At 55.6% G+C, this 14808-nt stretch overlaps 2 protein-coding genes across 2 annotated transcripts; both read left to right on the forward strand.

Annotated features, from left to right (window-relative positions):
• The first annotated feature begins 4838 nt into the window (after positions 1-4838).
• On the forward strand, positions 4839-8489 carry TBCB (tubulin folding cofactor B). Its single transcript, XM_072030171.1, has 6 exons — positions 4839-5030; positions 5629-5772; positions 7018-7114; positions 7206-7397; positions 8114-8186; positions 8279-8489. The coding sequence occupies exons 1-6, from the start codon at positions 4893-4895 to the stop codon at positions 8391-8393; spliced, it is 759 nt and encodes a 252-aa protein (XP_071886272.1). The 5' UTR covers positions 4839-4892; the 3' UTR covers positions 8394-8489.
• Positions 8490-9441: 952 nt separating this feature from the next.
• On the forward strand, positions 9442-11954 carry TMEM160 (transmembrane protein 160). The gene is made up of 3 exons (XM_072030172.1): positions 9442-9722; positions 10054-10146; positions 11055-11954. Exons 1-3 carry the CDS (start codon positions 9545-9547, stop codon positions 11291-11293), a joined length of 510 nt encoding a protein of 169 aa, XP_071886273.1. The 5' UTR covers positions 9442-9544; the 3' UTR covers positions 11294-11954.
• Positions 11955-14808: the final 2854 nt, after the last annotated feature.

The raw sequence follows: 14808 nt of genomic DNA on the forward strand, positions 1-14808 counted from the left end.
GTTACACTGTTACACTGTTAAACTGTTACAATGTTACACTGTTACACTGTTACAATGTTACAATGTTACACTGTTACACTGTTACACTGTTACACTGTTACACCGTTACAATGTTACATTGTTACATTGTTACACCGTTACACTGTTACACTATTGCACTTTTACACTGTTACACTGTTACACTGTTACACTGTTGCACTGTTACAATGTTACAATGTTACACTGTTACACTGTTACACTGTTACACCGTTACACTGTTACACTGTTACACTTTTACACTGTTACACTGTTACACTGTTACACTGTTGCACTGTTACAATGTTACAATGTTACACTGTTACACTGTTACAATGTTACACTGTTACACTGTTACATTGTTACACTGTTACACTGTTACACTGTTACACTATTACACTGTTACATTGTCACACTGTCACACTGTTACACTGTTACACTGTTACACTGTTACAAAGTTACACTGTTACAGTGTTACACTGTTACACTGTTTTACAATGTTACACTGTTACACCGTTACACTGTTACACCGTTACACTGTTACACTGTTACAATGTTACACTGTTACAATGTTACACTGTTACACCGTTACACTGTTACACTGTTACGCTGTTACAATGTTACACTGTTACACTGTTACAATGTTACAATTTTACAATGTTACACTGTTACACTGTTACAACGTTACACTGTTACAATGTTACACTGTTACACTGTTACACTGTTACACCGTTACAATGTTACACTGTTACACCGTTACACTGTTACACTGTTGCACTGTTACACTGTTACACTGTTACACTGTTACAACGTTACAATGTTACATTGTTACACTGTTACACCGTTACACTGTTACACTGTTGCACTGTTACACTGTTACACTGTTACACTGTTACAACGTTACACTGTTACAACGTTACACTGTTACACTGTTACATTGTTACACTGTTTTACAATGTTACAATGTTACACTGTTACACTGTTACACTGTTACACTGTTACACCGTTACAATGTTACATTGTTACACTGTTACACCGTTACACTGTTACACTGTTGCACTGTTACAACGTTACACTGTTACAATGTTGCACTGTTACAATGTTACAACGTTACAATGTTACACTGCTACAATGTTACACTGTTACACCGTTACAATGTTACATTGTTACACTGTTACACCGTTACACTGTTACATTGTTACACTGTTACACCGTTACACTGTTACACTGTTGCACTGTTACACCGTTACACTGTTACACTGTTACACTGTTACACCGTTACACTGTTACAATGTTACAATGTTACACTGCTACAATGTTACACTGCTACAATGTTACACTGCTACACTGTTACACCGTTACACTGTTACACTGTTGCACTGTTACACTGTTACACTGTTACAATGTTACACTGTTACACCGTTACAATGTTACATTGTTACAGTGTTACACCGTTACACTGTTACACTGTTACACTGTTACAATGTTACAATGTTACACTGCTACAATGTTACACTGCTACAATGTTACACTGCTACAATGTTACACTGTTACACTGTTGCACTGTTACAATGTTACAATGTTACACTGTTACACCGTTACAATGTTACACTGTTACACCGTTACACTGTTACACTGTTGCACTGTTACACTGTTACACTGTTACACTGTTACAACGTTACAATGTTACATTGTTACACTGTTACACCGTTACACTGTTACACTGTTGCACTGTTACACTGTTACACTGTTACACTGTTACAACGTTACACTGTTACAACGTTACACTGTTACACTGTTACATTGTTACACTGTTTTACAATGTTACAATGTTACACTGTTACACTGTTACACTGTTACACTGTTACACTGTTACACCGTTACAATGTTACATTGTTACACTGTTACACCGTTACACTGTTACACTGTTGCACTGTTACAACGTTACACTGTTACAATGTTGCACTGTTACAATGTTACAACGTTACAATGTTACACTGCTACAATGTTACACTGTTACACCGTTACAATGTTACATTGTTACACTGTTACACCGTTACACTGTTACATTGTTACACTGTTACACCGTTACACTGTTACACTGTTGCACTGTTACACCGTTACACTGTTACACTGTTACACTGTTACACCGTTACACTGTTACAATGTTACAATGTTACACTGCTACAATGTTACACTGCTACAATGTTACACTGCTACACTGTTACACCGTTACACTGTTACACTGTTGCACTGTTACACTGTTACACTGTTACAATGTTACACTGTTACACCGTTACAATGTTACATTGTTACAGTGTTACACCGTTACACTGTTACACTGTTACACTGTTACAATGTTACAATGTTACACTGCTACAATGTTACACTGCTACAATGTTACACTGCTACAATGTTACACTGTTACACTGTTGCACTGTTACAATGTTACAATGTTACACTGTTACACTGTTACAATGTTACACTGTTACACTGTTACACTGTTACACTGTCACACTGTTACACTGTTACACTGTTACAAAGTTACACTGTTACAGTGTTACACTGTTACACTGTTTTACACTGTTACACTGTTACACTGTTACACTGTTACACTGTTACAATGTTACACTGTTACACTGTTACACTGTTACACTGTTACACTGTTACACTGTTACACTGTTACACTGTTTTACAATGTTACACTGTTACACTGTTACACTGTTACACTGTTACACTGTTACACTGTTACAATGTTACACTGTTACACTGTTACACTGTTACACTGTTACACTGTTACACTGTTTTACAATGTTACACTGTTACACTGTTACACTGTTACAATGTTACACTGTTACAGTGTTACACTGTTACAATGTTACAATGTTACACCGTTACACCGTTACACTGTTACACTGTTACACTGTTACAATGTTGCACTGTTACATTGTTACACTGTTACACCGTTACAATGTTACACTGTTACACTGTTACAATGTTACCCATTGCTCTGCTGCTGATTTAAAGCTCAAAGCCAACATTTCTTTAAGTGGTATATTCTTTATTGCAGCGCTGGATGCACGGAGGATCCTTCCGCCTATCTTGCACGTTCAAAGTGACAAAATATCTCATATTTATACAGTGGAACAATGATTATTTAATTAGCCCCATACATATTCATTACCTAACCCCGCCTACCCTCGCTTCGTATGCTAATTAGCTTATCAGTCCTTGCGCTTGCGCAAAAGTCTTCCAAGAATTGTGGGCCGGGGTCTCCAGGATGTGGGCAGTGGTCTTTGGGAGGAAGGCCGTAGGTCTTCCTCGTAATGCACTTTTCACCTTTGCTTAATCGGTTGTTTTCCAAGCTGTAAAAATGCTGAGTTGGCTTTCAGTTTAACTGAGGGTCGGCCGATAACAGGAAGTCTCAGTTAACAAGACAAGACAATTGACTCAAGTTATCTCAAGCCTCAGCCTGACTAATGGTTAACAGATACTGGGATGTTTTCAGATAACAAGATGCTTAAACATAACAAAAGGTCTACAGATAACAAGATGTCGTTTACTTTGTCCTTGCTAACTTTTAACCACAAGTTTTATTCTATCCTAAAGTGAGTTTATACTATATCACTGCACACTGTGCATTTCCCTGCTGCACCCTAAACATTGCTCTGTTGCACCCCATGCACTGCTGAGTTGCACCCCGTTCGTTACTTTCCTGCACTGTGCACATTACTCTCCTGCACCCAATCCATTGCTCTCCTGCACCCCGTGCATTTCTCTGTTGCACCCCATGCATTGTTCTGAAGCACCCCCTGCATTGCTCTGCAGCACCCCGGGCATTGTTCTCCTGCACTCCGGGCATTGCTCTGCTGCACCCTGTGAATTGTTCTGTTGCACCCAGAACATTGCTCTGTTGCACCCCATGCACTGCTCAGTTGCACCCCATGCATTGTTCTGAAGCACCCCCTGCATTGCTCTTCTGTACCCTGTGAATTGCTCTGTTGCACCCCGAGCACTGCTCAGTTGCACTCCGTTCATTACTTTCCTGCACCCTGTGCATTGCTCTGCTGCACCCCAGGCATTGTTCTCCTACACTCCATACATTTATCTATTGCACCCCGCGCATTGCATTGCTACACTCCGTACATTGTTGTCCTGCATCCTGAACATTGCCCTATTGCACCCCGTGCACTGCTCAGTTGCACCCCGTTCATTACTCTCCTGCACTGTGCACATTGCTCTCCTGCACCCAATGCATTGCCCTGCAGCACCCCGTGCATTTCTCTGTTGCACTCAATGCAAAGCTCTCTTGCACCCCATGCATTGCTCTGCTGCACCCCCTGCATTTCTCTGCTGCACCCCGTGCATTGCTCTGCTGCACCCCATGCAATGCTCAGTTGTACCCCATTCATTACTCTCCTGCAGCGTGCACATTGCTCTCCTGCACCCCATGCATTGCCCTGCTGCACCCTGTGCATTACTCTGCAGCACCCCGTGCATTGTTCTGCTGCACCCTGCGCATTGCTCTCCTGCACCCAATGCATTGCTGTGCAGCACCCCATGCATTGTTCTCCTACACCCCATGCATTTCTCTATTGCACCCTGTGCATTTCTCTCTTGCTCCCCATGCATTGCCCTGCTGCACCCCGTGCACTGCTCTGTGCACCCCGCCCCGCCCTTCCCGCGCCCCGCCCTTCCCGCGCCCCTCCCGGCCCCGCCCTCCCCCTCCCTCCCCATTGGCCGCTCCCCGCCCTCCCCTCTCCCATTGGCCACCCCGCATCCCGGTGGGCGCTCCGCGGCTCGTGATTGGCTGAGCGGCGCGAGGGGCGGGCGGAAGCTTCCAGAAGCGGCGGCGGCGGCGGCGGCGGGGCCGCACCATGACGGCGGCGGGGCCGGGGCCGGGCCCGGGGCCCGGTGCTGGGCCGGGGGCGGTGTCGCTGGCGGTCAGCAGCAGCCTCAACGCCTTCCGGGCACACAAACGCTACGGCACCGGGCTCACCATCGCCGAGTTCAAGGTACCGGCACCGGCACCGGGCCTCGGCGGGGCCTTGACGGGACCGGGCCCGTGACGGGGCCGTGACGGGGCCGGGGCCGGGGCCGTGTCGGGAGCGCTGCCCCAAACCCAGCCCCCGCCCCTCTCCCGGTTGCCGGTTCCCGGTCCCGGTCCCGGTCCCCATCTCCCGGTTCCCGGTTTCCCGGTTCTGCTCCCCCGGTCCTCGATTCCCAGTCCCCGGTTCCCCGACGCCGGCCCCCGGTGCCGTTCCCGGTTCTTGGTCCCGGTCCCCGGTGCCAGTTCCCGGTCCCGTTCCCGGTTCCCGGTTCCCCGGTTCCCGTTCCCGTTTCCCTCTCCGCGGTGCCGGTCCCCCGGTCCTCGATTCCCAGTCCCCGGTTCCCCGGTGCCGTTCCCGGTCCTTGGTCCCGGTCCCCGGGGCCATTTCTCCGGTGCCGGTTCTCGGTTCCCCGGTGCCCATCCATGGTTCCCGTGCCCCGTTCCCTGGCACCAGTCCATTGCACTGGTCCCAGTCCCTGTCACTGGTTCCCATTCCCGGTTCCCATTCCCGGTTCCCATTCCCGGTGCCGGTCCCCCAGCGTCCCCTCCCGGTGTCCCCGCAGTGCAAACTGGAGCTGGTGGTGGGCAGCCCCGCGTCCTGCATGGAGCTGGAGCTCTACGGCCCCGCCGAGGAGCTGCTGGGGCGCCTGGACTGCGACGAGGCCCTGCTGGGCTCCTACCCGGTGGCCGACGGCTGCCGAGTGCACGTGGGTCAAATTTTCCCCATTTTCCCCCTTTTTCGCCCCAAAATCAGGCTCTGAGGCGCTGCCGCCCCTTTCCCGACCCCTTTCCCGACCCCTTTCCCGACCCCTTTTCCCCCCGTTCTCACCCCAAAATGGGGGTCCCAGTCCCTTCCCACACCTCAGGTGCACCCTCCGGAGGTCCCCGCTTTTCCCCTTTCTCACCCCAAAATTGCTCTCTGAATTGTTGCTGTCCCCTTTTCCCACCCCAACGTTTTTCCCGCTTTTCTCACCCCAAAACCAGACTCTGAACCGCTGCTGCCCCCTTTCCCCTCAATCCTCCTTTCCCACCCCAAAATCGTGCTCTGAAGCACTGCTGCCTCCTTTCCCCCGACCCCTTTTCCCCCTTTTCTCACCCCAAAACTAGACTGAACCACTGCTGCCCCCTCTCCCTCCGAAACCCCTTTTCCCCCTTTCTCAACCCAAAATCAAACTTTGAATCGCTGCTGCCCCCTACCCCCCCAACCCCCATTTCCCCCTTTCTCACCCCAAAACCAGACTCCAAACCGCTGCTGCCCTCTTTTCCCCTTTCCCCTCCCCAGCCCCTTTTCCCCCTTTCTCACCCCAAAATTGTGCTTTGAAGTGCTGCTGCTCCATTTCCTCACCCCAAACCTCCCTTCCGCCTTTTTTCACCCCAAAACCAGACTCTAAACCACAGCCACCCCCTTTTTCCCCTTTCTTACCCTAAAACCAGACTCTGAACCGCTGCTGCTCCCTTCTGTCCAAAAAAACCCCTTTTCCCCATTTCTCACTCCAAAATTGTGCTCTGAAGCGCTGCTGCCCCATTTCCTCACCACAAACCCCCCTTCCCCCCCCAACCCCTTTTTCCCCCTTTCCCACCCCAAAACCAGACTGAACCACTACTGCTCCCTTTCCCCCCCCAACCCCCCTTTCACCCTTTCTCACCCCAAAACCAAACTTCGAACCGCTGCTGCCCCTTTTCCCCCTTTTCTTACCCCAAAACCAGACTGGACCATCTGCCGCCCCCTTTCCCCCCCCAAACCCCTTTTCCCCCTTTTCTCACCCCAAAACCAAACTTTGAACCGCTGCTGCCCCCTTCCCCCCAACCCCCTTTTCCCCCTTTCTCACCCCAAAACCTGAACCACTGCTGCCCCCTTCCCCCCCCAAACCCTTTTCCCCCTTTCCCACCCCAAAACGGGCCCCCCCCCCGGTGCCAGCCCCCCCTCATCACCACCCCAAACCCCCCTGCAGGTGATCGACCGCAGCGGGGCGCGCATCGGGGAGTTCGAGGACGTGTCGCAGGTGCCCAAATACGAGATGCCCGAGAGTGACTACGACAAGCGCCCAGGTACCGGGGGGATGGGGGGCAGCACCGGGGGGACCCCCCGGGGATTTGGGGGGTACGGGGCCGCCCCCAGCCCCGTTGTGTCCCCCCCCAGAGTCCCTGCGGGCCTTCCTGAAGCAGCGGCAGTGGGGCCGTTACGACGAGGCGGCGGCGCGGCGCCAGGCGGCCGAGCAGGAGCAGCGGCGGGCGCAGGAGGCGGCGCTGGCGGCCGCCCTCCCGCTGGGCTCCCGCTGCCAGGTGCAGCTGCCGGGGCAGCCCTGCCGCAGGGGCACCATCATGTACGTGGGTACGTCCCCAGCACCCCCCTTTTTCCCCCCTTTTCCCTCCTTTTTCCCCCTTACCCCCCTTTCCCCCCCTTTTTTCCCCCATTTCCCCCCTTTCCCTCCTTTTTTCCCCATTTTCTCCCCATTTTCCCCTTTTTTCTCCCCATTTTTCCCCATTTCCCCCCCTTTTTTCCCCATTTCCCCCCCTTTTTTCCCCATTTCCCCCCCTTTTTTCCCCATTTCCCCCCATTTTTCCCCTTCCCCCCCCCCTTTTTTCCCCCTTTCCCCCCTTTTTTTTCCCTTTCCCCCATTATTCCCCCCCCTTTCCCCCATTATTCACCCCTTTTTTCCCCATTATTGTCCCCCCTTTTTTCCCCCCTTTCGCCCCCCTTTCCTCCATTTTCCCCCCCCTTTTCCCCCTTTTTTCCCCCTTTTTCCCCCCTTTCTCCCCTTTTCTCTTCCCCAATTTCCCCCTTTTCTCTTCCCCATTTCCCCCCCCGTTTATTCCCCATTTCCCCCCCCCCTTATTTCCCCCCCCCCTTATTTCCCCCCCCCTTATTTCCCCCCCCCTTATTTCCCCCCCCCCTTATTTTCCCCCCCCCTTATTTCCCCCCCCCCTTATTTTTTTTTCCCCCCCTTATTTATTTTTTTTCCCCCCTTATTTTTTTTTTCCCCCCTTATTTATTTTTTTCCCCCCTTTTCCCCATTTTTTCCCCCATTTCCCCCTTTCCCCCCCCAGGTCTCACTGACTTCAAACCTGGCCACTGGGTGGGCGTCCGCTACGACGAGCCCCTGGGCAAGCACGACGGCAGGTGAGACCCCCCTGTACACCCCCCACGACCCCCCCAGCACCCACGGGTGCTGCCGGGCCCCCCCCGACCCCCGTTTTCCCCCCCCCCCCCAGTGTCGGCGGCCGCCGGTACTTCGAGTGCCCCCCCAAGTACGGCGCCTTCGTCAAGCCGCAGAGCGTCACCGCCGGAGACTTCCCCGAGGAGGACTACGGCCTGGACGAGCTGTGAGGGGGCGGCGCGGGGACTTCTCGCCCCCTTTTTCACCATTTTTGTCTTTTTTTTTTCTTTTTTTTTCCTTTTTTTAATAATTATTATTGGTATTGAGGAACGCCGCCCGCTGGGCTCCGCCTCCCCCTGCCCTCCCAGCGCTGTTTCCACCCCCAAAATGCCCCAAAAGCCGCCCTGGCAGCGGGAGGTGTGGGGGTGCCTCCCCCAGCCCCAAATCCCCCCGATTTTCACCCATTTCCTGCCTGGGGGGCGGGGCTTATTATTGACCACGCCCCCTTTCCCCATCAACCAATCACCGCACGGGGGGCGGGGCCGGAAGTGACGGCGGCACCGGAAGCGGGGCGCAGCGGTGAGTGGCAGCGCGGCGGCACCGGGGGCGCCTCCCCCCGCCCTCCCCCCTCCCTCACCGCCTCCCCCCGGTTCCTTCCCCGCAGCCCCGGCCCCGATCGCTCCCCGGATGGCGGCGGCGGCGGGCGGGGGCCTGCGGCGGGAGGCGCTGAGCCTCTACCGGCAGCTGCTGCGGGCCGCCGCCGGCAAACCGGGCTTCGCGGCGCGGATCCGCCAGGAGTTCCGGCGGGGGGCGGCGCTGCCCCCCCGGGACCGGCTCCGCGCCGAGTTCCTGCTCCGCCGGGGCCGCCGCCAACTGCAGCAGCTGCGGGCCCCCAGCACCGCCCGCATGGGCGTCTTCGGGGCCCCCCCCGGTGGCTGCGCTGCGACCGGGCCGGGTCCCGGTGCTGCTCCCGGTGCACGCGTTGGGACCGGAGCTGGGCCCGGTTCGGCTCCCGGTGCTGGGCCCGGTCCCGGTCCCTCTCCCGGTGCACGCGTTGGGCCGGGACCCGCTCCCGGTTCGGCTCCCGGTGCTCGTCCCGGTGCCGGTTCGGCTCCCGGCCCCTCCCGCCCCCAATAAAGCCCCTCGGGGGCCGTTCCCCGCGCCCGGTGCCGTTTATTGACGTTTTTTTTGGGGGGGGGGGGGGGAAGGGGCGGCCCCGGGACACCGGGCGGGGCCTCCCGGCGTGCCCCGCGCGCAGCCACCGGGCGGGGCCGGTTCCCGGGGGCGGGGCGGCGCTGACGGACGCGGGGCTCCGCCAACGGGCACCGGGGGCCCCGCGGGACCGGCGGGGACGGGGCCGGGACCGGAGGCGGCGGCGGCCATGGGCTGGTGGTGGGGAGGCGCGGGGCGGGCGGCGGCGGCGGCGGCGCTGCGGAGGCTGCGGGGGGCGGCGCGGGGGGCGCAGGGGGGGTCCCGGTACAGCCCCGGCCGCCCCCCGCCCACCGCCACCGAGCTGGAGCGGGCGGACGCGTGGCTGCTGCGGAAGGCGCTGGAGGGCGGTGAGGGGCGGGGCTTAGCGGGGGTGGGCGGGGCTAAGGGAAGGGGTGGGGCTAATGAAAGGGGCGTGTTTATGGGAGGTGGGCGGGGTTAGGGGCGTGGCTACGGGATGTGGGCGGGGCTAAGGGAGGGGGCGTGGCCTTGAAGAGGGGGCGGTGGAGGGGGAGCGCGCAGGGGGCGGGGCTACTGGAGGTGGGCGGGGCTAAGGGAGGGGGCGTGGCTAAAGGGAGGTGAGAGCACGTGGGCACTGCTGGGGGCGGGGCTTATCGGGTGGGCGTGGTTTGGGTGGGGGCGTGGTCAGGGGGTGATGGGGACCCCCCCGCCCCCCCCCAGGGCTCCTGTCCTGGTTCCGCAATGGGCTCCTGGCCACCGGCATCGGCGTCATCTCCTACGTGCAGAGCGACACCGGGCGCGACGCCGCCTACGGTGGGTGCGGGGGGGGCACCGGGACCCCCCCCCCGGGGACCCTTCCCCACCCACAGCACCCCCCCCCCCCCCCCCCCCGGGGGTCACCCCCTGAAGGACCCCCCCCCCCCCATGATCACCCCCCCTGGGATATCCCTCCCCGAGGGGTCACCACCCTAAAGGATCCCCCAGAGATTTCCCGCCCAAAAAAGGGTCAAGGGTCACCCCACCCCCCCCCAAAGGTCACCCCCCCAAGGGTCACCCTCACCCATGGCCAACCCCCCCTCGCAGTATCACCCCACACCCAAACCCCCCAAATGTCACCAAAACCCCCCAAACCTCCCCCCAACCCCCCAAATCTCCCCCAATCCTCCCCCAAATCTCCCCCAATCCTCCCCCAAATCTCCCCCAAGACCACCCCAAATCTCCCCCAAACCTCCCCCAAATCTCCTACAAGACCCCCAAATCTCCCCCAAACTTCCCCCAAGAATCCCAAATCTCCCCAAAATCCCCCAGATCTCCCCCAAACCTCCCCTAAACCCCCAAATCTCCCCCAGATCTCCTCCAACCCCCCCAAACTTCCCCAAAGACCCCCAAATCTCCCACAAAACCCCCAAACTCCAACCCCCCAAAGTCTCCCCTAAACCCCCAAATCCCCCAAAACCATAAACCTCCCCAAAACCCCTCAAACCTCCCCCAAACCCCCTCAACACCCCCAAATCTCCCCAAATCCCACTCGGGGGGTCATCACCCCATAACCCCCCACCTTCCCCCATCCCTCCCCCTACCCATTTTGGGGACATTTGCGCCATTTCCTCCATCCCCACCCCCCTCCCTCCCCAGCCATGCATCACCCTAACCCAATTCTTTTTTTTTTTTTCCTAAAAAAAAACAATTCTTTCTTTTTTTTTTTTTTTTCCCGTTTTTAGGGTTTTTCATCCTGGGGGGCCTGTGCGTGTCCTACGGGGCAGGCTCCTACCTGCTGAACCTGGTGCTGCTGCGGCGCCCCATGATGCTGCCGGCCCCCACGGCCGCCGCCAACGCCGCCGCCGCCGCGCTGCTCGCCCTGCTCTGGCTCTGCGCCCTCTCCCTCTACGTCGGGCGCCTCGAGGTCGAGATCGTCCCCGAGGAGCCCCCCCCCGAGCACCGACGGCCCCCCGAGAAGTAACTGCGGGGGCGGGACGACGGAGGGACGGACACGACCCCCCTGAAGAGAGAGGACGCTGCCAAAAAACGATGCGAAAAAAATCGCCAGAAATGGTGAAACGGCGCATGAACCCCCCCCCCTCAAACCCCCCCCCCAAAATAGCGCATCAGCCCCGAAATGTCACAAAAATCCTGAAATTTCTCCCCAAACCTGCATGGATTAACCCCCCCACCCCGGGTCAGGCTTGCTTGCCCCGCCGCGCTGGGGCCTGGTTTGGTGCCAAAAGTCCCCGTTTTGGTTGCTTTGGATTTATTTTCTCACCTGGGGGGTCGGGGGGGGGGGGGTTGTGCCCGCACCCCCCAGGCGCAACCTCGCCCCCGCTGCAAGAAACGGGGGGGATTTGAGTGGAATCCACCCAAAGCAGCTCCCGCTCCCCAAAAACCCGCGTCCGCGTGGTTCCGCTGTTGGGTTTTGTGTTAAAAAAAAAAAAGAAAATTAAAAAAAAAAGAAAATTAAAAAAAAAAGGGGGTGGGGTGGGTGGGGGGAGCCCCTGGGGTTGCGGCGCGCCGAGGTTTTGCTTGCACGCGGGTCGGGCACCGCACTGGAAATGGGCGTTTTTGGACTCAAATTTCGCAGCCCTCACCCTGCTGGGCTGGGCTGGGCAATAAAATTGGTGAAAAAGCCCCGTTTCTGCCCAATTTACTCGGGGGGGGTTGGAGCGGAGGCACCGCGGGGTCAGGATGGGATTTCTCCTGCGGGGCGAGGGAAAACCCCACTGGCGGCCGCCGCTTCCCTCCCTACACCAATCTGCCCGATTTTGGCCCAGATGGGTTCAAAATTGGGGGAAAAACTGGAAAAAACAATTTTGTACAATTTTTGCCCATAAAAGCCCGATTTGGGGCAAAGCCGAGCCGGGGAGGCCCCACCAGGTGCCATTTGGGGGCTCCCAGGGTTTTGCCGGCCCCGAAAAAGCTCAAAAACCTCCCCCAGCCCCAAAATTTCCCAGTTTGGTCCCAGTTTGCCCACCGCCCCCGCACGAGAACGCCGCAGCAAATACACCATTTCTTGTTGTTTTTTTTTTTTTTGTTCTTTTTTTTGTTCTTTTCTCTTTAAATTCAGCAGTAAAAGGGCTCGTCTGGCCCCGAGCGTTAAACATTTTTCATGCACTAATCGCATCGGCCCTGGAAAATACCACAAATTGTTAAAAACGTCCTTAAAAGAAGCATAAAAGGCAAAGTCTATCACCAAGAACTACGGGATGGAGTTTGTTAGGCCCTAAAATACAAAGAAAACCGTTAACGTTTTTCTCTTTACACGCAGCCGGCGCTTTTTTTTTTTTCCTGCGAAACCCCGCGTTTTGGGGAGCGGCTCCTGGCTCCTTCGCCAGTGGAAAACACCCAAAAAAGACGAAAAAAAAATAAGCCAGGGGTGGCCCAAAATCCAACTTTTTTTTTGGAGAAATTTATTCCCGTAGTGTTCGATTTTTTTTTTCTGAGGGTGGAATTTTTTTTTTTTTGTCCTGATTTTTGTTTTTTTTTTATTGTACACCGGAGGAAAAAAAAAAAAAAAGGAAGTTTTTTATTTAAACAATAACTTACGTCTTGCTTCAAAGCTACATTTCAAATACAACGTTCCTATCGTGATGGGGAAGGGGGGGGGTTACAAAAAAAAATAAAAATAAAAAGGGGGTGGATTTCAGCCTAACAGGAAAACCTCTTACACAGGGAATGGGACAAAAAAAATGAAAAAAAAAAAAAAAATCCCCAAAAATTGGGCGTTCTGCCCCAAACCTGGCCGCGGGGTGAGGGCGGCAGCGGGCGCAGGGGGTGAGGAGGGAGCAGGATCCGGCCTCGGGGCCGAAGCTCTCCCAGAGAAGGAAGGGGGGAAATGGTTAAAACGCAGTGTTTTGCCCCATTTTGGGGCGTGGGGAGGGAAAGGGGAGCAGCAGCAGCAAAGCCGCGTGGAGACGGCTCCCGAAGTGCCCGAGGACTTGGCTCCGGGGGCTCCGAGTAGTGTTTGTGGTTTTTTTTTTAATTTTGCCTATTTTTGCCTTTTTTCCAGCCGTTTGTCAGCACTGAAAAGTGACGAATTTGATTCCCCCCGCCCCCTCCAGCTGAGCAAAAAGGCACCAAAATCCCACTTTTTCCCAGGAAAAAAGGCCACCTCCGCCCGCCCGGGCCCTGACGCAAGACCTCCCTTGGGGGAGACTCGGGGTTTTGCTTCGTTTTTTGCCAGGTTTTAAAAAGTAAAAAAAAAAATATCAGAAAATAAAAAAAAAAAAAACAACAAAAAAATAAAAATAAAAGAAAAACCCAGCGGCCGCTATTTACACCAACACTTTTCGTTTTAAAGCATGAGAAGAATATAAAATCTGGAGAATTGGGGGGAAAAAAGCCCTTTTGAGGGTTTTTGCGGTCCGTAACGAAGCCGCCCGCGCCTCCCCCTGCTTCTGGTTTTGTGTTTTTTTTTTTTGGGGGGGGGTCCTGCGAGCGGCGAGGGAAATCCTGGGGGGAAAACGAGGGAAATCCTGGGGAAACGGCGGCGTTAAAGTGCGAAGAGACCCGGGAGGGGCGGGAGGAGCCTTCCCCGTGCTCTCCCAGTGGTACCATGAGAATCCAGTTTAAAGCCGCCCCCCCCATACTGGGGGAGGCCGACGGCGGTGGCAGGGGAAGGCTCGGGGCGTCCTCGCCGCGGTCACGGCAGCCAAATTCCGGGTTTCCTTCCCCAAAACGACACCCACCCAGCCTCCCCTTCCAAAATCAGCACCGGTGTTTCTGAAGGAAAAGGAAAAAAAAAATGAAAAAAAAAAAGAAAAAAAGCCAAAAAAAAACCCAAATCCAGACAAAATGGGGTGGGGTCCCCCCGGCTCCCCTCTGGTAAGTGCTTAATGCCAGAATTCCTGGAAATGGGGAGAAACGGGGGGGTTCCCGGCAAAAAAGGCGACGCCGAGCGCCCTCCAAGGTTTTTGCTGCTCTCTGGTGCTCGCTCACGGCGCAATTTGAGGGAAACGGCCCCAAATTTGGGTCGGTCCCGGGGAGGTCGGCCAAGGGCTGGGTGCTGCTGGGGGGGTCTCGGGGTGCGGGACGGGTCCTTGGGCCACCTGGGGGGAGCCTTGGGCCACCTGGAGGGAGCCTCGGGATGGTTCGGGGGGTGCTGGGGGGGCGTCGGGGCCACCTCGTGGGAGCCTTGGGGTTTTTTTAGCCACGTTGGATGCGTCTTGGGCCACGTTGGGCGAGCCTCGAGGTGTTTTGGGCCACGTTGGGCGAGTTTTGGGTCGCACTGGATGAGCCTTGAGCTGGTTTTGGCCACGCTGGAGGAGCCTGGGGTGCGGTGGAGGAGCCTCGGGCTGTGCTGGGCTACACGGGACGAGCGTTGGGCCACGGCGGATGAACCCTGGGCTGTGCCGGACCACGTTGGATGGGTGCTGGACCATGTTGGATGGGTGCTGGACCACACTGATGGGTGCTGGACCACGCTGGGTGGGTGCTGGACCACGTCGGATGAACCCTGGGCTGGGCTGGACCACGTTGGACGAA

Source organism: Anas platyrhynchos, chromosome 33 (assembly GCF_047663525.1).
Source record: "Anas platyrhynchos isolate ZD024472 breed Pekin duck chromosome 33, IASCAAS_PekinDuck_T2T, whole genome shotgun sequence".
Taxonomy (NCBI): Eukaryota; Metazoa; Chordata; class Aves; order Anseriformes; family Anatidae; genus Anas; species Anas platyrhynchos.